Raw genomic sequence first — 27,979 nt, 5'->3', positions numbered from 1 at the left:
GCTTTGGAGCAGTCTCTCACCAGACCAAGCCAGTTGTAGACACCGGCCCTGAAGTTACTTCAATTATCGTGTTCAACTATGAGCGGAATTCGTCTCAGCCTTGACCGAGGTTAAATCTTGAATCTATACTGACACACCCAGTCCCAATTAAATCCAAATCAGGCAGAACCATGCCTTTATCTCGTAGCCGCCCCCCAACAACGTTTCTAGTCTAACTCTGATCAGAGAGTAAACAAGCTTTTATAGAAGACAGTGGAGATGATGGGGATGATTTCCTTCCCCACTAAGATCATGACAATTTACACATTATTTGCAGGAGGGTAGTGGGTTGGACACTCTCCCCCCACACCCCCCCCCACACCCTGGACACTGAGTTTGGTTCTCCCCCTGGACCATCAACAGAAGACAATGCATCCTTTACTGTGGTCATAAACCAAGCAGCTGCTTCTATGGAAGTTAAAACTAACATTCTAACAAATGTTTTGCAACCTGAGCAGGCTTCCTCTGAGCGTTTATTGCCAGTCAATGAAGCCCTGTCTGAAACGTGAATGCAACCAGGTCTAAACGTTGTTCTTGCCTACAGGTGAACAGGCAGGAAGCTAGACGCCACACACCGGCACCAGGCGACCCTGATTTCTTGACGCAACCCCTACAGACAGACAGTCCAAGAGAACTGAAGCACTGCGGAAATTAAAGTTTTCTTCGGCCAGCCTAGCTCTCCGGTAAGTCAATGCCAGCTGTTTGCGGGGAGATATGCCCACATAGTTCGTGAGATCTTGCAAGCAACCCCCGAGGAATTTCAGATCAACCTGGCTCAAACCATCCAGGATGGTCAAGATGCGGCCAAGTACGTAACCCGATCTGGATTAGACACTACAGATTGCTTGGGCAGAGCAGTCGGCATTTGCGTGGTGCTTCAGCGTCATGCATGGCTGAGATCCACAGGCATCTCTGGTGATGTGGAGGCCTCACGGATGGATATACCATTTGACAAATCTTGCCTGGTTGGTAGGAATGTCAATTCAACACTACAAGCCAGGCCGTGGCATGTTCCTTAGGACTCTCTTGTCAAGGACAGGTCTCATTGGAGACAGCTAAAGCCTTGTCCTGAGGCGAGAAAAGGCCGACCACTGCCTGATGCAACCTTAGACTCCAGATTTGTTACAGGTAGTCAAGAGATGAGACTATAAGTGAAGCACGATGAAAGGACAAAACTGGATGTAGTAGGTAAAACCTTCCATCAAGCCAGGCCAAATGAGGACAAGAAGAGGAACGAAGCTTGAAAAAAGATGCAGCATACGAAGGAAAACCAGCGAACCCAACAAGCGAGCAACTGGCAAACAAGCATACTTGCGATATGAGTTGGCTTAAAAAGTTACCTTTTTCGAAGATCTCCGGGAGAGGGTCACATTGCCTCCGTCGCCGACCGTCTTGGCTGCCGTTCCCTGGAGTCGCGGCGGTGCCCTGCTGTTGGAGCGGACCGACTGTACTGCCGGAGGGATCGTCCTGCTGAACGTCGGTGGTGCCGGGTGGAGAGCTTGCCGCGACGTCCTTAGCCGGAGTGGAAGCCGAGTTTGGGGGCTGGTGTTTGCACCTGCCTCTGTTGCCTCTGTTTGCACCCATCTGCCGCCTGCCTGCTGTGCCGAGCTTCTGAGCAACTCGAGAGGTCTTGGTTCAATACTCGATGCCGAGGTACTGGAATACTGGAGATACTGGAAGCCGAGTTTGGGGGCTGGTGTTTGCGCCTGCCTCTGTTGCCTGTTTGCGCCCATCTTCCGCCTGCCTGCTGTGACGAGCTCTGAGCATCTCAAGAGGTCTTGGTCCGATACTCGATGCCGGCTTGAGCCCACCTCCCGCCTGTCTGTGGGGCCGTGCGGGACCGGGGCTGGATGCCGGTGTCGAGCCTCCCCTCCGCCTGCCTCTGAGGCCGCTTTGCATCACGGTGTTCCAGTGTGGAGCCGGGGGGGTGGATGCCGATGTTGGGTGCGCCGTCCGCCTGCTTTTCATCATGTCGCTACAATGTAGAGCCAGCCCGCTTCCCGCCTGCCTGAATTTACGGTTTGACGCCGGAGCTGGATGCCGGTGTTGGGCCCGCCGTCTGCCTGCCTCTGATGCCATCTCCCTCACGGCGCCCCAGAAAAGAGCCGGTCATTGGTTGCTGCGGGGGTCCCGACGAAAAATTCCTCCGAATTACTAATTGGAAGCGGGGCACGCCATGCAGGGCGTCTCACCTGACTCTCTAACTTTGGATCCCGGCTCGCCTGCTTGAAAAAAAAACGCCGACAAGCCTGCCTGTGTTTTTATTGGAAGGTGAGCGCCACGCTGACTATTATGACTGTAGGGGTGATCACTATATGTGCCACGTGTGAGACGCTCGCTTTGCTTTGTTTTTATCACAGCTTCTGTATATACCCTAGGATAGTAACTGTCTGAGACGGCCATCTTAACCTTTATGGGCTGGCTCATCCTCTTTGTTGTTGCTTGAATCACACAATAGAAGCTGTCCTCACTTGCCCTACTCATAGTAAGTGAAAGTGGACTTAGCCATGCTTTCATAACAATAGAAAGAGGACTGGGCCAGAAACTACCTACAATAACAGAAAGAAGACCTTTACAGTGGCCATCTTAGTATGGGCTTTGTTCGTCTGCCCTTTCAACCTACTCTACTGAATGTGACCTGGTAAACCCCCACCCGGGCATGGGCATATGTCTAACAGCGCTTGCACTCGCCTTTAGCTGCTCACTCAGATGGGCCATCTGGACTCGGCTGCACTCTACGTAAGCAAACCTAGACAGTAGGGCAGACCCACGTATATAATTCACGACGCAAACCGAGCACTGGGGCGGCAATCCCATCACTCTCCCCAACATGGCAGGAGATAATTACTTTACCATTATCTACCCTCCTAATCTCTCCAATTCCGCCTCCAAATCCCTCAAACACTCCATCCTGAAAAGTCATCTCGAGAGCCTGATATCTGACCATAGTCTCTGCATGAACCAGGGCACTGTCATCAATGACCTCATCTTCTATTCTAGGAAAACGTCCCTCTGGCGCAATGCCTTTTCGAGCCTCCTCAAAGTACAGGAAGCCAGGAACATCCCTCACGGAAAAAAACTCTCAATCACTCCATCTGCAACCCTTCGTGCTGACCTCACCATCACACTATACAACAGCTGCATTATCCTAATTCATGAGCCTCCCAAAAACCTCATCAAATTTGCAGACATCTACACCCTTTTAAAAAAACATGTTCACAACCCATCCCAGTCCACGCTCCCGCCGCTCCACCTCTCGCCCAATCCGCCTAGTGTGCCTTGCCGCGCACCATACACTCCTGCCAGTGACCTCGTCACTGGTCATCCCGGCCCGACACCCTGTCACCTACACATGCCAACCACTGCACACCCACACCACCTAACCTAGACCTTCAAGCGATCCCCGCTCCGTTGGCCTCTGAAGCTCCCCCTAGGACCCACCTCACATGCCAACCCAGCCCCGCTATCACGCATCCAGCACATACCCGCAGAAGCGTGTCTAAACCCTCAACCTTCTGCCCGCAGAATCTTCCTGCACTCCGGGTTATGGAAACTCCTACTAGGGCCCTCTCCACTGGTATGAAAATGCCGAATATGGCCCAGAACTTTGGTCGAGTTAGCCACACTTTTAGGTGACACACCCAGTCAGTTGAAATCGCTCCCCCCTTTTCGGCGACCTGCCCACAAGATTTTCCCTCTCATAATGACACCGATCGACCTAGCCCCCCTCACTCTGTCAGAATAGCGTGCCTGCAACCGACCCTCTGCCCGCCTCAACCCACCTCTAGGCTGCCATCACACACTAACAGGAATGCTCCCTTGCAACTGGCCCCCTGCCGGCCAGAACCTACCTCTCTTAGAGACATTGATAATCTTCACCGCAGAGTCACAGAACTAACACTGGGCATCCACAAATCCATTCTGGATCTAAAGCACCTTCTCCACATCACCGAACTCTCCTTCTCCAATCTCTGGCTCTCGCAGAACGTGACCCACACCCCCATCACCAAGCCCCTCCTTCACCCCCTACCACTTTCCCTGAGACACCTGCGCCCCCACAAGCAACCCTGCCACCTCCCGGAGGAGGAAATTCTTGCTCTCCTCCATACCTACAATCCCACCCCGGGCACGCTTAATCCCTCAGAACTCTCGGAGGAAGAAGTGGCTGACCTCCTCAGTGGTTACGACTCTGCCTTAACCACCCCACGTCCCTCAGACCTGAGGGAAGCGCTCCCTATCGACACGGTTGCATCTAACCCTAACAGATCTGCTACCCTCCGCACCAGATGGGTGGTAAATAGTAACCTTGCTAGAGTCCCCATCTCTGCCTCCACCCTTGATGCTCACTCCGGCCCCTCCCTAGCCAGCCTCCTAATAAACTGCAGGTCAGAAGTAAAACATGCATCTGATATCGCCGACCTCATCCTGAGACATAAATCGGACCTTGCGATTTTGACTGAATCTTGGCTCAAGGAATCCTCATCGCCCTACCTAGACCTCTTAGTCCCACCCAACTATAACATCGTAAGGATGGACAGGCACTCAAAGAAAAAAGGTGGGGGCATTGCCTGCATCTACCGTTCTCACTTCCTTGTTACGGAACTGCCGGTGGACCCTACAGACCCCTGCGAATACCTCACAATCTCCATCTCCAACAACACTTCACAACTGTGCAAACTTCACATCTTTTACCACCCCCTAGGCAAGAACGACACCTTTACAGACCTCCTCATGGAAATCATCACAGCCAAGATTTCTCCTAACTCTAATGACCTTTTCCTTAGCGACTTCAACTTGCATTGGAATGACCCTAAGGATCCTCAGGTCAATGCCTTTAGAGACTTCTTGGCCGATCAAGCCCTTACCCAAGCCTGCTCCCTCCCTACAGAGGAAATTCAAATACGGCCCCATCTTTGCTTGTAACACCATTACGCTGTTGCCCTCACTCAGGCCCCTTCAACCTTCATAGCGTTTCTTTCACGTTCTATACTGTTGCACATATTACACGACCTTTCCTCTTTTCCCCAAGCTAAGTCCATTCTGAGACCCGGCTCGAAGCAACCAATTCCCCAGATAACCATCTATTGACCCTTGGTGACCGTTCTCGGCCTCTCCAGTTGTTTTACGAATCACCATCTTCAACACGCAAACACGTCCTGTCGTAAATTAATTTAACGAAGGAATGGCTATGCCACCTGACGTATCGGGTAGAGAACACGACCTTAGGGAAGGAATTTCTATTACCCATTATCCTGTATCTTGTACAAAGAATGTTTTCTTGTGGATGATTTGTATTTTTATTGCACATTGAGGGGGGTGTTGCTTTAGAGGATTCAAGCGCTACAAAAGACTGTGAAGATTGAAGTGGCAGTCTCCTGAGAACCTACCACTGATGTACTTCTAGGACAACTGTACCTAGCTGCAGCTAATAAATTGAAGTTCCTATGCCAGACAGAGTGTTCCGTGTCTCTGTAATTTGGAAGGCGAACTCAGAAGATTTCAGGCGTACCCTGCGCCGCCAGGCTTAAATAGCCCGGTTCTTCACTACTCATTCGAAAGGTGCCACCTTACACTGCTAAAGAATCAGAGGTCAAACTTATCTCTATTGACCCTTGTGATTGGTCTGACCACCACGCCATCACCTTCCTCCTGCCCAGCACCCACAAGACATGGACACCTCAACCCGTGATTCCCAAACGATGGGTTAGAGACACCAAGAACCTTGATCTCGTGAAACTGGCAGTGCGCTGTGAGACTGACCTCCCCCCCCCCGTGCACTTCGGTTGACAACCTAGCGGATCATTACTCCTCAACCATATCCGACATTCTCGACGACCTGGCACCACTAAAATTAAAAAGAACCCAGATCAAAGACAGAAACCCCTGGTTCAGTGGATCCCTCAACAAGGAGAGGAGATCCCTTCGAAAGACTGAACGTAACTGGAAACAGCACCCTTCAGCAGCACATCTAAAACTTCTCTGCCAGGCCAGAAATGCCTACAATAAGAAAATCCTCAACTCAAAAAAAGAATTCTTCAGAACGGAACTGGAGAACGCCAAAAATCGACCTAGCAAGCTGTTCGACTTGGTCAAACACCAATCCAACCAACTAGCGAAAACCTCCAAAGAAACACCTAAACCCCTAATAACAAGTGAGGAATTCTCTTCCTTCTTCTGCGACAAAATCTCTGCCCTAGGTAACGAACTCAAATCCGCAACTCACCACCAAAATCAAAATCTGCCAACTCTACCTCTTCTCTCCGCATTGTCCTCCCAAACCTCACCCAAAAACCTAGCGCACTGGTCCAACTTTAAAATCTATGACGAACACTCTATCTCGAAATTTCTTGCCTCCTTAAACCCGAACAATCACTTCAATGATCCTCTCCCATCCACCTGCCTAGCTGCAGCCTCACAGGATATCATCCGTTCCTGGACCTCAATAATCAACATCTCCCTCCTCCAGGGCTCAATTCCTGATTCGCTCAAGGCGGGTCAAGATGACCCCATCCTAAAAAAAAAAAAAAAAAAAACACGCTGGACCCTGCTTCTGCGGAGGACTATAGACCCATATCTTACATCCCACTCCTAGCCAAAGTTCTGGAAAAATGTGTGCAACAGCAACTGAGCCTACACATCAACAAATTTCACCTGTTAGATGACTTCCAATCCGGGTTCAGATCGGGACACAGCACAAAAACCACCCTCCTCCACATTGTAGATGACGCTCTCCAAGCCCTCGACCAAGGCAAAACCTGTCTCCTGATCCTCCTAGACCTTTCCTCTGCCTTCGACACAGTTTACCATCAATTTCTCCTTGAACGCCTCTAATTCAGGATGGGGTTGGATGGCACAGTCCTTGAATGGTTTAGATCCTTCCTCCAAAACCGCTCACAGAGAATCCTCATCAACGGTAATCTAGCCGCCCCCTCTCCGGTTAGAGTTCCCCAAGGATCAACCCTCTCCCCTACCCTCTTCAACCTCTACCTTGAACCTCTCACCGAAGTTCTACGTACTGCGAATATCTCCTACCTTATGTACACCGACGATACACAAATCTACATAAAAATCTCTCCCCCGGAGGACATTTTCTCCCTGAATGAGGCCTTGAAGCGGACAGTCCACTGGCTCACCGCCAACCAGCTTAAACTCGATGCAAATAAAACAGAATTTCTGCTGATCTCTCCACCCAAACCCAATCCAGACATCCAGGAATGGATCAAGACCATCTCAGCACTAAACTGCCCTCCTACCATTGTTGACTCGGCGAAATGCCTTGGAATAACCCTGGATGGCAGCCTGAACATGCGTGACCATATAAACTCGATGGCCAAAACGGCCAGATTCCACCTGAGTTACCCAAGAAGTTTCTTGCATCATGTAACCCCTATTTTACCCAATTGTTCCCTCCCTTCCCATCGCTTTGTACACCACCCTTACTACTGTAAAGCGCTCCGATACCCTCACGGGTCTGGTTCGCGCTCTATAAAACTAGAAAATAAATAAATAATAAATAGTTGGAACTGGTCTAGTCTCCTTTTGAGAGCTCAAAACAGGAGGCATACCTGTGGAGACAAATAGGAAATGATAAGCCGCCATCTCACCTTGGGTAATTCAAAAGCTAAATACTTTTAAGAGGTGACCTTAACCAAAGGAAGACAATCTGGCATGGACTACTGAATTATTAAGCCCTAATCTTTAATGCCTGCAGCATAACAAAGTGAATGAGGGCAACAATAATCTCATGGCATGTGATTGTACTGAAACAATACTGCCCGGAAGAATACTCTCCCAGGACACACACCGTGCAAGCTGCACGGCATGGGCCAGAAAGATGCAGTGCAACACCAAAAACAAAGTTACGGGTACCAAAAGAAATGCGCACATAACCCTAGTCCTAAAATCCCTTAAGTGGTTGCCCTACGACACACAAATTCAGCTAAAGATTGCCTGCCTGTCTCAAAAGCCCTTCATCTCAAAACCCCAAGCTATCTAGTGCAGAAGCTAGAACTATCAGGAGGCGGTAGACCCTCAAGAAGTGCCAACTCTTTCCACTTGAAACCACAGATCTTTCGCAAAAAGAGTACGTGTCACTGCGCATTCTCCGGCTCTGCCACAAGGATCTGGAACTCTCTACCACCAGAAGTACGCAGAATCTCCTCCACGTTTGCTTTCAAATTGGAAGCTAAAAGATTCCTTATGAACAAATTCTTACCTTAAATGGATTTCCATCATCTGCTCTAAGTCAGGGGACTTAAAACCTTATGACCTGCACTGAGTGAAACTCTTATTTAGTCTATCATTTGCTCCCCGCTTGCTCACTATGTACCATTTATTGTATTACTTTCTATTGAACACCTTGTTTTGTAATTGTTATGTTAATTACGCCTATTGAAGCCGGCACTGCATTGTATTACCATCCTTCCCTCTTACTGTAAAGCGCTCTGATATCCTTCGGGATCTTGTTCGCGCTATATAAAACTTTATAAAATAAAGCAATGGCGCATTCATTGGCATCGGAAATGCTGAACTCTGCCCCCAGTTAAAAGGGAGCTAACAGCTCTGCTCCTGCAAGACAGTACCCTCAGCGGTTTTGCTCTTTTCAAGGCTTCTCCAGAGGTTTGGCATGCCAGCAATGCTGAGGCCAATTGCCCCCGTAAAAGGCACCACAGCCATTTCAGGGGAGGGTATGAAGCAGACGTTTCTGGTGGGACCCTAGCTCTACAGCAACCTCTTGGAGTTGCAGGCTATTCATCTAGCACTGAAGGCATTCCTAACGTCTACCAAACGGAGGCTGGTTCAAGTCCTCACAGGCAACGTCAATGACATGCAGTACTGCAACAAGCAGGACAGCATGGGGTCTTGGGCACTGTGGCAAGATGCACTTCACCTATGGAACTGGCTGGTTTTGAACTACCTGGTGGGAAATTTGAACTCCAAGGCAGACTAACTAGGCCAGCAGCACATAGCAGATCACAAACGGCAGTTACATACCAAGGTGGGAAAGGACATCTTCCAGCAATGGGGTGTACCCTGGCTAGATATTTCTGCCACTGTTGAGAATGTGCAGTGTCAAAACATTTCTGCACTGGAGTTTCCAAGAAAGCTCTTGTGCAAAGACGCATCCCAGCTAAAGTGGTGCACGGTACACCTGTATGCCTTCCTGTTGCTGCCTCTCCTACCCAGAGCTCCAAAGAAGATCAGGAATGACTGGAACCAAGTCATCCAAGTGGCTATGGATTAGTTCAGGATAGAGTGTGGTATCCAGAACATCTGGGCATGAGTATCTGTCCTCTCATTAGGCAACCACTTTGGGAAGGCTTTCCGTTGCAGCAGCAAGATAGCCTCAATGCGTGGAGATTGAGCAGCGGCAGTGGACTGCGTTTAATCTACCTCCAAAAATTGTGGATGTTGTCCTTGATGCCCCTCCTCAAAATCAATTCATTCAGGGCACTGGGACAGGTTTGTGGATTAGTGTACAGCCCGCAACACGGACCTGTTGCAGGCTAAACTTGCTGAAGTTTGATTATTTTTTTTGTCTGTGGCCCAGCAAGGACTTGAAGTGGGCACCTGTCAACCCTTGCGGCCTTTTTACGTTTATCAGACCAACCGTCCTTGTTTAAGTCACCCGTTGCCATGAGGTTTCTAAAAGTTTTGAAACTTAGGTTCCCTTCAAAACCTTTTGTGATGCTGCAGTAGGATTTAAATTTGGTCCTGAACTTCATCATGCGCTCTCCATTTGAGCTGATGCACAGCTGCTCGTGGCATCTCATGACTCTGAAACCTTTTTTCCTTGTCGCGGTTACTTCAACCTACCACATGAGTGAGCTTCCAGCCGTCTCATGGCAACCACCCTACACCACCTTTTTTCTAGACAAGCTGGTGTTGAAGATCAGAGCAGCCTTTATGCCAAAAGTAGAGACTCCTATCGACGTTGCGCAATCCATCATACTCCCATCTCACCTCACACCTCCAAAAAGGTAGAGAGACTCCATACACCGGACCCAAACTAGCTCTAAGCTTTTATAGTGATCGCACAAAAGATCAACCGGTGAAAGATCAGCTCTTTGTGGGATTCTCTAGGGCAAAGAAAGGAAAGTCGATGCAGAAAGGGACTTTGTTCAAGTGGATGCTTCTCTGCATTAAGATCTGCTGCACATTGGCCAAGGAGCAGCTCCCATACGGATTAAGGGTTCATTCCACCGGGGACAAGGGTGCTACCAGCGCGTTGCAAAGACGAGTGCCTGTTTTGGGCATTTGTCAGACTACCTTGACAGCCAGGTCTGACAGGAAGAACGTCTTGCCCGTTCGGACCTGCAGGACCTTTAGGTCGGAGACCAATCTGCTGACCCTCCATTCTGAGAAATACTACTTCAGTATGTATTTTAAAGGTGAGGAATCTGCGGTTACAAGTATACAACAGAGTAAGTTACTCACCTTCAGTAATGCTCTTGCTAGTGGAAACCCTATGTAACTGCAGAGTCCTCACTGCCCTCCACCCTCATCATTCTGTGAAATGGTCTCCTTTTTCAATCTAGAAAGGGCCCAAACTAGAGATCTGCACACTGGTACTTCTGATTATGATTGAGCTCTGCAACCATGGAAGAGGACAGAATCAAGAAGGAAATGGACGTCCATGAGCAGGGGTTGTGCTTACGTGCCACTCCATCATCTCATCCAGGTTGAAACAAAGTGAGCGCAGAGTCGGCCGGTGCCACCTACTTGTGCATGGGAGCAATGCTATTTTAAATATTGCAGAAATAGTCTGGTGCCTGGGGATATTCGAAAGGTGAGGAATCTGAAATTAGATATTCACCAGAAAGAGTGTTACCAAAAGTAAGTCACTTGATCTTCTATTGGCAAGAGGTGTTGCTTGAAGAGATGAACATTTACCACTTTCTGAGAAGGGACATAGCTTGGTAAATCCGACTGAGATTCAGCTCCACATCTGTGGAATACAGAAAGCAAAAATTTCATCTACTACTTCTGATGCTGAAGGTGACATTTCAGACAATGTAGCAAGTCTCAAAAGTAATGTGAGCAGGTAGTAGGTGCCATTGGAATTCTCAGAGTGCCAGTGGCTCTCCCTGCTTAAAGTCCTTACAGTCTTAACAAATTGGATCTCTCATCTATCATCAGGTGTGAGGCATGTGTGATCAGCAAATGTGTTGTGAGAGTACTTTACTAAATGGAAAGAACGGTGGAAAGCTGTAACAAATGTAAAAGGCTTGTAGGAAGCTGGCTCTTTATGTGATATGCCAATAATTGGTTAAATCATGTAAAGAGTCCAGAGATTCCCCCAGGAGTGTTCAGGGCTTCTATGAAAACCCAATATGCTCTATTTGTGGTAGCGTGGTCGAGTAGTCTTGGGCCTAACACAAAGGAGTACAAGACATTGGTTATACACACAGTGATTATTAAATGACACACGACTCAAAAAGGAGATCCACGCCAATTTTAGCAAAATAAACTTCTTTCTTGATTTATTTTAAGACCGAGATATACGTTAAAAGGAGAGTATCTTTTTCAATAGATAAAACACTTTTCACGTTAAAAATTGGACACTCAGGTTAACGTGGCTGAACTGAACTATGGGAGGAAAACAAGATGCAGTTTTGCAGGTAATTGTATGACTTACAGTCTTGGTTTTCAGGATGAAGAATGAACACCAGGCAAGGCACCTCCAGCGGCACAGGGGTGGCAATGTTATCCAACGGAGAAATGGGGTAATAGAAGAGATACTGCTTACAGGTAAGTAACACGGTTTAGTAACCCAGCCTCCAGGGGTAAGGTAGGCATGGGGGGCCACAAGGCAGCACCAAACTTACACACTCAGCAACACAAGGGCAGCTGGATGCAGAGTGACAACACAGCATCGGGTGCCCAATGCAAATCAATGGGGAAGATCGGTTATGGAAAAAGGCTGCAGGGTCTGGCCAAGCTGCTCAGATAAGTACTGATGCTTACGGATGTAGTGACACCGTTGGTCGAGCTCCCGAAGGTCCGGGGGCTTTGGGTGTACGGGTGTCCTTAGATATCGGAAAAGGCTTACCAGTAGGTCACGGTTGGAGGGGCGTTGTGCAGAGGCTGCAGGCGTCGATGTGGAGTTCGGCAGGGATCAAGCAATGATGGACTCTTGTTCAGAATTGCTGGGAACCTTTGCAGGACCGATGGGCCACTTGGACTAGGGCCATGGGCATCGGGTGCAGAGGTGCGTCCGGTGGGTGGTTTTGCAGTTCCTTATGGCAAGGTTTGTTCATTAAAGATGGTTTCTTCTGGACAGGTCCGCTGTCCATGGGAGTTTCTGATCTTCATTGAAGGCAGGAAGTCCTCCCAGAGTTTTGGAGTTTGCATGGCCTGCAGGATGAGCTGAACTTTGTAGCAGGGGTGAAAGGCAGCAGACAGGCAGGCAGAGCTGCCACCAAATCAGTCACTGGTCCTTCTTTCTTGCAGTTGCGGCTCTTCGGTGTCCGGGCTTCCTAGGTCATCAGGAATCTAACTTTCAGTGTCTGGGGATGCCACCTAAATAATAGATTTAGGGGTGTTACAGGGGAGTGACAAGTGATGACCAATGGGCCGCTTCCCTGGGATGTCTACACCCCATATTATAACACCCTCCTGTTGAAGGAGGGGCATAGTTCTAGCCCTGATTGGATAAGTCCCACCATCTTAAAGATGGTGGGTAATGAAAAATGTGCTTCACTTTGCCTCCAGCACCTGAGAGGTGGAGTTGGCAAAGGAGGGCACACCTCCTATTCTCACTTAGTTTTCCCGCTGGTTAGAACCAGGGGCTGCTATCTGCTGCTTGCAGCAGAGGCTTGGGTTGCATTACAAAGGCGGCAAGGCCTTTGAAGCTTCCCTTTCGAGCACTGTGCTTCCTGGGAGAGGAGGTGTGGCATCTCCGCCCAAGATGGGCTTTGTTTCTGACCTCAGATAGTACGGGCTCTCAGCCCATGGGTCCACAAACATGACTGGTGGTGGCAGGCTGCCTAAAGCCAGTCAGAGACCACACCAGGGTTGGTAGGTTTTCAAGGGGCATCTCTGAGCTGCCCTCTGGGTACATTTTCTAATAAATCCAACACCCGCATCAGTGTGGGTTTATTAAAAGTAGTTGTTTGGTACCAAACACTCCTGGGTTCAATGAAGCCATCATGGTGCTGGGGAACTCGAGTTGTTGAGTTTCCAGCCCCTGTACTCTCTATCACTTCCCTGGCACTTACAATATTAAGAATAGACTTAAATATATTAGGGGCATTTAGCTCTTGCAGGCTTGCCCACACCTGAGATATAGTGCACCCTGCCTTAGGGCTTGTAAGGCCTGCTTCAGGGGTGACTTACCTATACCTTAGGCAGTGCTGCTCGACATGGCACACAGGCAGTGTGCCATGTTGACATTGTCATTTTTCTCTGCACCAAGGCATGCAGGCTGCAGTGGCAGTTTACATGGCCTTGGTGAGAGGTCCCCTGGGGACCGTCTTCCGTCCCAGCGCCCTAGGTACCAGGGGTAGCATTTACTAGGGATTACGGGGGGTTGAAGTTGCGCCAATCGTGGTACAATTTTAGGAAAGGAGCTCTGGCACAGGAGACCTGGTTGGCAGGGGCCTGTGCATTTTCAATTAAAACGACATCATTTTCCAGGCAAAAAAGTGGGCGGGCTAACCATGTCAAAAGAGGCACTTTCTCACAAGGCTGCACACAAGTGCACTCTGCCTACCTTTGTCTAGAGTGTAGAGAAATTCTGCACTTCCTGACCCTGGCCCCACTCCAACAACATGTAGATTTACCTTCTGGTCACAACATTGGACAGACTGTCCACTATTAGAAATTTGTGCCAAGTCGCTCAGTCCTAGATGCATTTTTGATCCTATAAAAACTCAACCTACCTTAAATTTAAAGACGTGTTGCTCTATAATAGATGGGGATTGTTTTTTTTACGTGAACCAGGTAATGTGTACAGTGATAAAGGACTCGTGGCATAGACATTTTGGATAAAGAGCTAGGCTCTCTTAAAGTAGCACGGACCATGGGCAATAAGATGGGGCAGTGGGTACTAACTCTCTTGGCATTCGATCATGTTATGTATACCATATGTGTTGTATATGGACCAAATAGTGATGATCCGCAGATGTTTGATACCTTAACAATGAAGTTGGTTACATGGCCTGGGCTTCTGCTTGTGGTTGGAGATTTTAACTGTGTAATAAACTAGAAAACGGACTCCACAAATCATCATGTATACCCTTGGATGTCTAAAGTTAGGAATGCAATATAAAATCTCTTGCAGGTGCATGCTCTTTCTGATGTCTGGCGTGCTGTCAGAGGGACCAAGCGGATATATAGTTACTATTCAAGGCTCCATAAAAATTACTCTTGTATAGATCTTGTTCTAGTTCCGTGTCAATTGCTGGCCAAAACATGGATTGACACTTGTCCAAAGATTACTTCCGATCATAATCCACTGATGCTTGATGTAAATGGCAATCTTACAAAGAAAGAAGCAAGGTGATGGACCTTCGAGCACTCTTTGCTGTTAGATGTAGAATAAAAAGGGTGTATGTCCTCGCCATCCAAGACTTTTTCTTTTAACATCGGCTCAGCCTCTCTTAACATAGTCTGGGACTCTATGAAAGCCTATATAAGGTGTGTCACTTTTCAATAGAAATAGAGCTGCATGGGACATGGAGAAGAGGCATTATCTGAATTCAGATCTCTTGAAAGAATGCACGCCAGACTAATCCATATTCAGGACGAGGAAGTTGGGAGTGGGGAGCTATATATGCGGCTAGTTGCGCACCGGAGTCGTACCGGTTGCACACTCAGTGAGAAGGTGGCTGCTGTTCTTAGGACATAAGAGAGTTGAGCATGAACGGGAGGATACAATTGGCCAGGTGCTTGCTTATAAGATTTGGAACAATTGTAGCATTGTCACTATAACCGCTCTCAAGGATAGCAATGGTTGACTTATCTTGACCGGATGACATATTGGAACCATTAAACCATTAAAGATTTGAAGAAAATGGAGTCTCTTTGCAAATGGATATAGATGCTTATTTGGCCAAGGCTCATCTACAGCAACCTGAAGACACACAGGTTAGATCATTAGCAGCCTCATGCATCAACCCAAAATCCAGTCGGTAAAATACCGATTCGGTAATAGCTCCTGGTATTAAGTAAAAAATACCCAATCCCAATGCATCAACCCAAAAGCAGAAATCGCTATTTAAGGAATCCTTAAATAGCGATTCTTTAAATAGGGATTCCTTAAATACCGATTCCTTAAATAGCGATTGCATTTAAGGAATCCCAAAGTGAGATTCCTTAAATGCAATGCATCAAAGTTAAAAAATTAGCGATTTCGCTAATAGGGGGAGCAAATTACCATGAAGATGAACTGCATGGTAATTTGCAAAAACTTTGAAAAATGCACTTTTGTGCATTTTTCAAAGTTGCATGTTGCGCACACACATGCCCTTAGAGCATGTGTGTGTGCAACATATGTGCACATATCATTTTCAGGGGTGCAACAGGGTGTCCTTTTGACACCCTGGCACCCTTGAAAGTGCTCCCGCTATTAGCGATTCGGTAATACCGAATCGCTAATACAGACTGGCTTTACATTCATTCCTATGGGCCTCCAAGCCCATAGGAATGAATGGGTAGGTATTCCTTATTACCGATTCGGTATTACCGATTCGGTAATAAGGAATATTAAGGAATCGCTATTTGAATAGCGATTCCTACATGCATAGCCTTTTGCTATTCCTTATTAGCGATTCCTTATTTTTCGCTAATAAGGAATCGCAAATGGCATTGTTGATGCATAGGCCCCTAGATCGCTATACAAGTTGATATGCATGCAATATCTCTAGCTGTTGGTAAAGTGGCTGGTGAGGATTGCACACCTGTCAAATTTTTAAAAACCTGTGTAGATTTTCTTGACTATATCTTGTGTCAGTTGATCACAGACCTGGACCATGAGCTAGGAATTCCCTCAGCTTGGAATTCTGTTAATATAGCTTTCTATCTGAAAAAAGGGGATCCATCAGAAGAGAAAGGTTTCTATTTCTCGTCTCAATGCAGATGCCAAGATTTTTCCAAAATAATGGCTAATCGCCAAGCTTCCATTATTGAGACCTTGTTGTGCTCCCAACAGCATGGCTTTATTCCCTCTTGAGACAGTATCATGCGCATTAACACTGCATTATCACTATTTAATGACGCTAAGGTTTTGGGGATTTGGGCCGATATGATACTATTCGACAACAAGAAGGCTTTTAATAGAGTTTCATGGACTTTCCTGTGGGCAGTTATGCGAAAGATAGATTTTGACCCAATCGTCTGCAGGTGGCAACAACAGCTTTATAAAGATTCTGTTGCCAGAGGCTTAGTGAACGGGTGTTAATTTGACTATTTCCATATCCTGTGCAGAACCCACCAGGGCTTTCTAATATCTCCGTTATTGTTTGTCATGTAGTCAAGCTATATCTTTTTTGTAAACAGAATAATGAGGATGTCAGCCAATTAATCTTAATAGGCATGCAATCAAGATCTCTGCCTAATCTGACGAAGGGGCAATTTATTCATCTGATGTAGATAAAGCTGTTAAACACGCTGAGGAGATGGAATAAGATAAGGTTTCTGACTATAAACTCAATACGAGGAAAATCCAGATTGTGGCTAATTAGCTCAAGCCAGGTACAAGATATTATCTGTTTAAATTATGATGAACTCTTGCAACAAACTGTGGTCTTGTTGCACCAGTGGCAGCGGCATCCTATTAATTTAGTGGGACATTGCAATATTATTAAGATTACAATACTTCCTAAGTTTCCTTTATTTGTTTCGATCTATCCATTTATATGTCCCTATCTCCTTTTTTTTTAAGAGGTTAGACTCTTATTTGGTCCTATAATAGAGCACGAAGAGCGATTCGATTTATGGAATTACCTCCACAAAGAGGAGGCTGGGTTCTATCAAACTTTAAATTATACTATTGGGCTGCTTTTGGTAAAATAATACAACTAAGGGAACAGAGAATATTTCGGCATCTATCATTAGGGTGCTTTTTCCCGATATTCTTATCCTATTTTAAATGTGTCAAGTTTAAGGTCATTTTCAAGGTCTTGAAAATTTGGCGGGAGTGGTGTGAAAACTATGGCCTTGGGGTGATCAACTTTTACAAAGAATTTTGGAAATATTCTTTTCCTGAAATTTTCCATGATTCTGCACTTTTTCTGATTTGCAGAAAAAATTTGATCTGTCACAATCATCTTTTTTTAAATATCTGCAGATGCTAGATTACTTTCCAAGGAACCTGAAGGGAACAGACGTTAGAAGCAATCTTGATAGACCAGTTCTTTTAGATCTCCCGTTTTTTGGAAACAAACTAAATCACTAACTTAGAATTGTAGAACATGCTTTCATCCAAATGAGTAGATGATCTTGATCAGCTAGATGCTAAATGAATATCTAAGATAGGCTATGATGTTTAACTGGAGAAGATTTAACAATCCTTATCATTGCCCAACGCAATTTTGATATCTGACTGGCTCAAAATCTAACGCTTCAAAACAGTTTGTTTGCTTTACTACACTCCAGATAAAATATTTAAATTGAAAATTGGGGGACTGGCTTCATGTCCAAGGTGTCTGCCCGATAACGCAGATGTTGTGCAGATGTTTGCTACTTGACCTAAGCTACATAGCTTTTAGTCTGAAATCGTTTTTTATTTATCTATCAAGTTACAGGTTGATCTTACATTGAGAGTAGAGAACATCTTTATGTGCACTGAAGAGAATCTTCCCCACCAATATATATCGATCTTGTTTATATTTATAGTCACTGTTATGGTTTGTATTGTTCGAGAATGGAAATCACTCAGTCGGCCTTTCATGAATAATTGGTGGTCACTTTTCTGTCAATTTGTTTAGATGGAAGACGCAATTCTGAAAGTAATAGCGAGAAATGGATAGAAGAGATTAGGAAACACTTGAAGAGCGTTTTGTTGTCTTCTCTAAAGGGTTAAACTGTGTGTATTTATTACATTTTTTCTCTGTTCAATGGCTTTATGAATTTGAGGACAATTGATTGATTTGTTTGATACATGCTTGCATGGTCGGTGATATACGCATACTGAGATTTTAAATTTGTTAATTTATTGTTGCTCTATTCAAGACAGAAGAATGTATGTACACACACACACACACGTCCTACATCAACATTTAATCCAATGACTTTGAGTCTCTTCTGTGCTTATGAAAAAGGTTGTTATTAGTCATAGATTGTAGTATGATACCTGCTCATTCAGGAGCAGATTTCACTCTGGGGAAAGCTCCACAACTCAAACATAAACAAAGGTGTGTGCAGGTGCACTAATATGAGAAAACTGCATACAGAAGAAGGTAGATCAGGAGCAACAAAGTAATTTGCCTTTTGTGATCCCAAGTGAACGCAGGAACAAATAAGTTGCCAAAATGAAAGCATTGATTCTGAAGCTCAAGGGGTATTGCTGGGACCAGAGTAAAGTCACAAAGGCAATACAGCCATTCTTCTTACCTGTGATGCAGGCTGAGTAGAGTTGTGCCAGGATTTCCAGCTGAGATTTCAAGGTGACCTTGCTGGGTTCTGCACACGTAACAAGACTGTCTGAAGGAAGGGTTGCCCCTCGACCATAACTCAGCTTGGTGGGAGTAGTAGGATCCATGGCTGGTATGCCTGAAGTTGACGCCTGTTGGAGCAACTTGGATCTGAAAATGCAAGCAAATTGGCACTAAGATAAAGTTAAGATAGTTGTGAAGGCTGTGCACCCAGTAAGTTTAATGTTAAACTTTCAAGACTACAGTCAAATACACTTAAAAATCCCAAACCTGCACTAGCCATTTCAAACTGATCACAAAATGTTTAGCTCAACTCAAATCGTGATAGACCTCAGTTTATCAATAGATATGACAATCAGCCCTAAGAGGACTATAGACCCCTCCTTCAGGACCGATGCCTCCTTAAAACACAAATAAACAAAATAATTAATAATTTTCAAATACTAGTTAAACAAATCATGTCTTTTGTACGTTTCCAGAACAGAAAATTTGTATTGGGCATCTACAACAGTGGACAATGATTCAAGTTAACTACCCAGCACTTCTATCGGTGGCTAAAATAGGGTTTCTGTCTTGATGTGTGCTTTAGGTTTGTAGTTAAAAGGAAACTAAATAGCCCTTGACAACATATATGCTTTAAGACACAGATTTCAGTCACTTAAATCACAATCAAAAATTAAAAGCCCACTATACCCTCAAATCATCACATCCTTACTAAGTAATCCCCCCCACCATGAGAGGCAGACTAAGAACAAAAAGGATGTGGGGAATACTGCTGCAAACAAACTCAAACAAAGCTAAATTACCCATACATTACAGGTCATTAAAGACCACATTTTGTTGCCGGTGTCTTATAACTCACATCCATCTACATTAGTCTCTCCGACACAATTTGTTACTTAGTGGCATCAGCCTTTCCTCCTACTCCACAGATGACCCACACTTTCAATCTCCATAATAGAAGCCTACTGAATACACAAAAACACACGCTCAGACTCACTCTACTTGATAGTGATAAAACCCCAAGAATCAGCCCTCAAACCTTACTTCTGACCTCATCCATTAAATGTATAAAAGCCAACACATATCAACAAGCGAAAACATACAACACCATCACACAAACCAAATGAACATAACTATTTTATCACCCGATAGGCTAATGAAAAACAACTGCAGACCTTGGACAACTAAAATACAAGAGGTCCTCTTCTCAGTCATATGAACAGTCCTTACCAAAACAGAACCCTTTACTTTTCTTCACAATGCCTGAATAGTACAACTGCAGTAAGAAAGCAGAAATGCTGAGTCAGTATGGAGTAAATTAATCCCAGAGAATTACTAAGTATATAACTATCTTCACTGAAAAAAATGAGCAAACAAGTCCGCTTTTCATGCACCATGGACAGAATCAAAGTTTACAGAAACCATGCAGGACAATTTCTTTAATCAATTAAAAAAAGAACATTCATAAGAACATGCTTCGGACCTAAGAAAGAGCCAAGTGCTAAGTCTAAACTAGCCAAACTGATTTCTATGCAACAAATAAATCGGTCTCTAATGTTTCCTTCCAATTTACAACACAAGTAATGAAACTATTCTCAGAGCTCAATGACCCCACCTGTCCTGCGCAAAATGCCCAGCAACTTGCTCAATGGCCAAAGACGTCATCAACACGTCATATCAAAGTGTCAGTGTCAGTGTCACTTAGCCTCAATCAGACATTTATCACCCTTTCTTTAGGAAAAGTCATCTAGACACAATCAGATAACCCCCAATACTACCCAAATGCTACTAATAATCCTGAAGAACATTATGATAGACTAACACCTACTTTTGACAAAACTTTTATTAGCTGCAGTGCAACTTCTGCCAAGGACTCAAAATGCTTTAGGTCTAATGGAATGTACCGGAGGGACTGAATCAGCCTTCTGTTGCTCCACACCTCAACGCTGTATTGACTTAGGATCACTCCGTAAGCCCTCATCAACACAGTGGGTGTCTCCAGTACACCACTTACTTTATTTGCTTAAATCTTGTTCAACCACTCTCAAAACCAGAACTTCCACAGCTTGCTCACCCACACCACTTAAAGGCCAAAAGTAGTCTCAGAGGACTCACTCCTGTGTACCTTTCTCTTCAATGTACAGAAGCAACTAATTAGAAAAACACACATATAACATTTTCTACTTCTCCTACACAGAGGAAATGCAAGTTATTAACATATTCTACCCACTGCCACACCCTAGATATTTGGTTTGCGGCAACAGAATCCTGGATGTGATCAAGCCTGCAGCAACAATTTGAAGATACTCTAACTCCGGCTCATTCCAACAGCCGAAGGTCTGGTCAGTGTGAACAGGACTATCAGCTAGCAACAGCTCAGTGCGAAGCCTCCACATACAGCATGATCTTGATACCAACACAATTTTAAGCAACAGCAAACGTAGAAGGAAGAGGAGAAAATAGATTGTCATAGGAACACACTCAATGGCTGCAGAAAAAGATCAATTGGCTCCTGGAGAAGCACCTGTGTGACCACCAAGTCCTTTTGTTTAATTTATAAATGCATAATTGGCACCAAATAGCAAACCCTTGTAGTAAAATCAGCCACCACTCTACAGGATATGCATTCAACTAACCCTAATCAAAGTCTCAAATATCCTTTAATCATTGTACAACTTGGGGAGCAGGTCCATTGTACGGTGCAAAGCTAACACATGAACGAGAAACTATGCTTCTAGGGCCGTATTACACAAAGTGCCCTGGGGTGCAACGGGCGTTTGTGTCCACTTTGCTCACCCCCCTGGGGCACTTTGGTATTACAGACAGGGCTGCAGACGCTTGTGCGTCCCCCTTCTATAATACTGAAAGCGCGGGCGCATATTCAGCGCCAGGGCTTTCTCAAGAGGATATTCCCTCATTTGCATAGGGGATCTGCCCAATGCAAATGAGGGAATCCCTTGCCTCTGCGCCCGCGCCCTATTACAGACGCGAGCGCAGAGGCAAAGAAGCTCTCAGGAGACACACCGACAGTGCGCCACCTGAAAGGTGCGCACCCTGAGGGTAGCCCATGGACCCCCAGACATTCCCTTGCAGGCAGGTGCAGTCACTGATTGCCCCCGCCTGCAAGGGGATCTCTAATCCCCAATAAAAGTGCAGGCGGGCAGCCGTCTGCACAGAGAAACATGGAGTGGCTGCTTTAAAGCTGCTCCGTAGTTCACTTGAATGAGCTGCTACCCTGGGGGCAGTGCATTTTAGGCAATAGGGTGCACTTTCTCTGTTTGCGACCGGCACACCTGTTTTAAGGTGTGCCAAGGAGCAAACAGGGAAAGTGCGCCCTATACATAATAGGGCCTCCAATGTCTCCGCTAGAGCAATACCGTAAAATACAGCAGACGTAAATATAGGGTGTATTTAAGACAGTTTGAGTAATAAAGCTTCAAAACAAACGATCAACATTTGTACATATGTTCATTCTATGAAATGCACCCGAGAATTAAAATTGTGCTTCTGGATTAGATTGCTTGAATTATTTTCAGGTAGAGGCAATTACTTGCCCGCATTCCAGTGCATCTTTTTTGCTCACTATGGCACTCTAAATAGAGACCAGTTAAATGCAAATCCGCCTTCATCTGGTTAAACTAGGAAGGTTTACTAATTAGATATAGCTGGTCAATCAATGAAATAAATCTTTATTCAGATTATTTGCACCCATTAAAGAAAGTTAAAAACACACATACACTTTAAATTACTTCAAATGTAGGATTTCACTCCTTCCATCAGAGGATAGAGCAGTTTACCACATTCTAAAGAGACCGGGATATATCATATACCAGAAATTTAGAGCAAAGGTGAAGAGAAAACATAGATGGGCAAGGTTGTAATCACTCCAATGACACACAACACATCAATTCACTCTATAATAAATACAGTGTATAAAAATGCAAGAAATGCTCATAAATTCACATGAATAAAAGAGATCTTAAAATAAAATTAAATATGTGCAAAAATGCAATTTCTACATCAGTACTAAAACGAGTGCAAAATTCACATACAGACAATATCTAAAAGACGAGGACTATTACTACATTATTAGTCTCTTTCATAGACCAATCCATCAAATATAACAAGTGACTTCCTTTCAATAATAACACATGCAATAAAAGTAGATTTTTGGTCCACGCGTCTCTTTTCAGGATTGCAACTAGGTGATGCAGGATACCCACCCGTAATCTAGTAAGATAAAATCTCTTCTGTACATCAGTTACCTTAACTAGGGACCCCTGGAGACCTTTATGTATAGGTCTTTCCAAATATGTAGATACAGTTGGCTTTTCCATCTCCTTATTTTCTCTCTATCCATCTTGTTTGCTGGCAAAAAGCAACTGGAGTTCTCCTTTGCTATACCTCAGGACACTATAGAGACTTTTATATCGACTTCCTTAAGTAACCTGCCCATATGAACCAGCCATCATATCTTGTTGTAATAGCGAAGGGCAAGACAATCGTCAATTCTATCCCTAGTGAATTGTGTTCCAGCTTTACTCCAGATGTTATACCACCCTGCTATGGTACACTGATCTACATTATCGTCAAGGAAAATTGTGTCCAGTTCACTATAAGTAATATAGGCTGGGACTGTACGACGAACTGTAAGGAGTCTACACAAGAATGAGTTTTCCTCTTTTTGCAAGGACAAGTGCCCCGCCATACCCCAGAGGGTTGCCCCGCATGTAGCAGGGTGGATGCATTTGCTTCGATACAGCTGCAGCATTTCACGTATTGGTTTGTTTCCAATTCTGGTGGCAAATCTAAATACAGCCTCTATTGTCCTCTCGAATTTAAGCTTTGCTAAATCTATATGGGGCCCCAGGATCCAACTTGATAGGAAAAGCTGTGAACATCTTCCAGTTTATGGCCCCTCACAAGTGGACGTTATTCTTCGACGTCCCCCGTACACACACCATGATAAAGGTTTTAGCCAAGTTTCGTTTTCAATCTTACTGCCCCAGAGAAGTAACAAAACCATTGATTCGTTGTTGCAGACTGTTAGCAGTTCTGGACATCAGGACTGCATCATTGGCATAGAGGGGCACAGAGGTGGGAAGGAGGCCTGCTCTAGGCGCATCAGCAGCTATTTCATGCAGCCTCCGGTCAATCTTGTTTATGTAGAGGGAAAAGGGAAGGGGCTAGGACACAGACTAGCCTTATACCTCTAGTAACTCTTAAACTTGGGGAACATTCTCCCTCTAGCCCATATCTCATTCAGGAGGTCGATGAGGCATACATCTGAGACAGATATGAAACAATATCTTCTGGGGCGCCCATTTCGATCGAAGTCCTCCACAGTTTAGCATAGTTAATCAAATCAAAGGCACTGCTTAGATCAGCGAAGCAGAGGTGAATTTGACCCCGCTTGACTACTGTGTATTTGGACATTAGGAGATGGAGGTTGATGCATTGCTCTAGTTTACCGATATATTTCTGAAACCATTCTGGAAGTCTGTTAGTACTTGGTTATCGACAACCCAGGTATCTAATCTCTCCAAAATTATTCTCCCCATAATTTTCGCTGATGAATCCATGAACAATATCGGGCGATAACACTTGGCATCCCCCCTTTTTTTAAAATAGGTACAATTATGGAATCAGTCTGGGTAGGCGGAATAGACCCTCGTGCTACTGCATTGAAGACCTGCATCAAGATTGGTGCCTACAATGCTAAACAAGATTTAAAGGCATCCACTGGGACCCAATAGGGGCCAGGGGCTTTCTTAGCAGATGATTTTTCGATAGCAACATCCTGTTCATCTATACTGAATGCCTGTAAAGGAAGTAGCATCAGTGCAAAATTGGCACTTTCAGTGGTACCAGATAGTTCGATCTGGGGATTAAATATACTTCCGAAATCACTAATCCAGTCAAGTGGGGAGACCACAGCCTCTACTCTCGGATTTGTGCGGTCTTTAAGAAACGGGGAATTAATTACATTCCATAACAATAGGCTATCTTTAGTAGCTGCAGCCTATTCCAGGCTGACCCAGGCCTGTTTTTGTAATTAATTTCTTCTCTGTCTTGCCTGCTTATAATTAAATCTGAGTTCTTTAACCTCCTCCTTATCCTCGGTGTTCTGTAGGACCTTTTTTAACTTGCAATTTGCTTGTGTCCAAGGGTGGACAAACCAACCCGATTTCTCTTTCGTGATATATATATAGCTGATCATTTTGTGATTTTTATCCTCACTAGTTTAAAAAGCTTTTGGAAATAGTAACACCTTCCAATATTCTGCATTATGTGAAAAAATGTTTATGTTACAGTAGTTGTTAAAATACAAACCCGGAGAATGTGTGAATTTGTACATTAACCTATTGAAGGTGTTGACAGAACACAAAACAAATTAAATTCTAATGATCTGTAATGGCTCATATTACCAAAAACAGATAACCTTCCACCACAGACAGCCCTCAATGCCGTCAAAAACAGAATAAAGAGCGTGCCACCATATTGCTGCCCTGTATATAACGGAGGGAATTATTTTGGGTAGGTAAGCTTTAAACAATGGGAACAACATTCACATGAGACCAAAGAAACGCAAGTAACACTCTTATAGACTTTTTGGTGCTACTATTTAATACATCTCATTGCTGTCCAAGTGAATTTGCAGCCCATTAGGAGGCCCAAATAGGAATATTCTCTCACAACTTCCAGTTAAAGACCACAAACCCACCACAATTCAGTAGTAAGGCTACATTTAATGACCTTTCCCTTATTTAAGTTGATTCCAGAGTGATTCTTAATGCAATATTGCCCCCAGCTTAGGGATTGGACGCTGGAGGCCCAAACCTATGTGACCTAAAATGACCATGTCGTTGAAAGAGAAAAATGAGAATATCTACGAATTTACAATTTTAGGAGCAAGCGGGCTTAACTCACAAAGCTCATTGGCGAGATCAGCCATAAATGCATTAAACATAAAAGTAGAAATCAGCTTCAAGGTGTAACCACTTTTGAGGTCACAATTTTAGAGGTACAGCTCTTTTTGTTGGACCAACCGCATCTAAACCCAAGTCTATGTTTGTAATAACTGGATTTGTCTTAATAACAAATTTGAAATTCCAGTAAGATAATTTACCATAAAAAATGCCATTACAGACACACTTTTATAAATTGAGTCAAGGTTTATGTCAGCGCCCTTATAACTTTTCTCTCTTGCGCCTTTATTTTGTATGTTTGGTGCCCAAAGGACCAGCATAGTTATGACATGTTTTAGATCTTGTAGAAAGGATCCAGAAGACGGATCTGGGCCCAACATGCCACAGTACTCAGTCAGACAGGGTTACCGTCTAGTGTCTAGTCCAGTGTGTGCTCGATGCGCAAGACCTTAACACCACCATGAAGGATACCTCAAAATCGGATTGCTCTTCTGCAGCTCAATTAAATGTCTTTAGCAGACTAGGCAAATGCCTAGCCCAAAAATTGCTCCAGGAGAATGAAAGGATCAAGTTCAGTGGGCCTCCCTGTGGCAGTCCAAAATCCTTGTGACTGTAATTTCTCATCCTGCAAAACTGACCACCATCACAAACGCTCTAAAAGCCACCGATGTGTCAAAGACTATTCCTCCCACAAACCAGGCTTAGTTACATATAAGAGAAACAAATCACATCTCTTCTTACAGTTACTGACATCTTGGTAGCTACTCAAAGACCACATTGTCAACCGAAGGGGTGCTGGTTGGTTCCATCTCAACTTGTTCAGCTGTTTCTCAAGCTCATCCATTGCTCTGAGTGCTTGCAAAGGGCCATTCACTAATTTACTAACCCAAATAAATATTCTAAACATTGTGGCTGGTAACGGCAAGCTTCCACCAACGGAAACTACATACTGACTTTCAGCAATTGGTCTATAATTTAGTAATGAAACCTATGTACTAATAGGTCACATTGCAAAAAGCTCATTTGCGAGGATTCCCAGAATGACCGGCCTAATGAATATTGATCACTATTAGCGATTCCCTGTGACTGGCTACTAATACATCAATGATGGCCTGCAAGGGATTGCAGCCCTCCATGCCAGCATCTGCATTCCCAAATACGAATTCATTTTTTTTTTTAAAGCCTGTGTTCCTTAAAGGCACAAGTGTTGCTTTAAACATTATAGTTTTCTGTTTGGGAATACTTGAAGGGGAGAAGACTGTGGTCATACTACTACAGAGTCCACACAAGACAATTACTAAAGATGAAGCTGTCCAATAAGGACATCTTTCTCTTTGCAAATTAGTTACCATGTCCTTTGAAGTGCTGGTAACTTTTCAACACTTTGCCACCACAACTGTGACCATCACTGTGATCGCAAACCATTGATACAACACACTGCAAATCAAAAATGCGAGAATGCGTCCCTTTCATGCCAGCTCCTAACTGGGATTTAGAAATTAGAGTCACAAAATAATTTTAGCAATTCAGATAAGCTTTTTAGAATTGCAAAGGGATTTAGTACATTGTAAAACACATGCAAATGATTTTAAAGACCATATGCATGTGCCACCTCAAAATGGGTTTGTACATATGGCCCTAGATTAATTGCCAAACCCAGTGTTTTAGAAACACACTTCTCAACCATCCAGATTGAAACTGCTGCAATCAGAGTTTCAGCTGGAGCCCCAGGTCCCTGAAACACTCCACATGTCAGAACAGAAAAAAATCACCTAAACTTCTGAAGTGTTTAAAAGACCTGCCCATCACCTGAGCAATGAGTTGGGACAGTTACAAATTTGTCAGAAGGGGTTCAGGGAACTCCAGTTATCCAGTCACTCAGAATAAAGCATTTCAACCACAAGAATTCCTACCTTTCTTTTTTCAGCATCTCTCGCTCCTCTTGCAGACTGTTGTGGGGCGAAGACACGACGCTCGCTTCTTCAGCCGTAGAAAAGGTTTCACATCCTTTTAGGAGTCCCATAGAAGGGGATTTGGTGAGAGGGGTTGAGGTGAAGCATATCTTGGGTTTTGACAGGGGGCGCTCTGCGCTTACTGGGGTTGGGTTGATTCTTCTTGACGGCTTGCTTTTGCTGCAAAGGATGAAAGGGCAGCATTTTACCTCCCATCATCACAAGGAATAAATATGAAAGTAGTGCATTTTAATATCTTCACCATAAAAATGACCCATTTCAACTTGTCTCAACAATTGAAGATGCCCATTCCTTTTAAGTGGTTAAACTTTATGCTGTGAAGCTAGTACACTGTATTGTAATCCCAGCTATCATAGTTGAAACAAAATATGACATGGCCAAAAGTTTTTTTAGCAATTCCCCCAGAAGCCCCTACCTCCCTCCCAACACCCCCTGCCAG

The 27,979-nt window shown here is 44.6% G+C and overlaps 1 protein-coding gene across 1 annotated transcript in view; it reads right to left on the bottom strand.

Annotated features, from left to right (window-relative positions):
- CDAN1 (codanin 1) overlaps nt 1–27,979 on the bottom strand; it is a 237,335-nt gene that overhangs the window by 162,344 nt on the left and 47,012 nt on the right. The window contains exons 3-4 of the mRNA XM_085627237.1: nt 27,481–27,699; nt 18,595–18,785 (exon numbers count right to left, since the gene is read on the bottom strand). Coding sequence (XP_085483363.1) covers nt 18,595–18,785; nt 27,481–27,699 — 410 coding nt within the window. The remainder of the gene's footprint in view (nt 1–18,594; nt 18,786–27,480; nt 27,700–27,979) is intronic.

The sequence above is a fragment of the Triturus cristatus genome, chromosome 9 (genome assembly GCF_964204655.1).
Source record: "Triturus cristatus chromosome 9, aTriCri1.1, whole genome shotgun sequence".
Taxonomy (NCBI): Eukaryota; Metazoa; Chordata; class Amphibia; order Caudata; family Salamandridae; genus Triturus; species Triturus cristatus.
The sequence above is the reverse complement of the archived record's forward strand: the minus strand, read 5'-3'. Positions and strand labels throughout refer to the sequence as shown.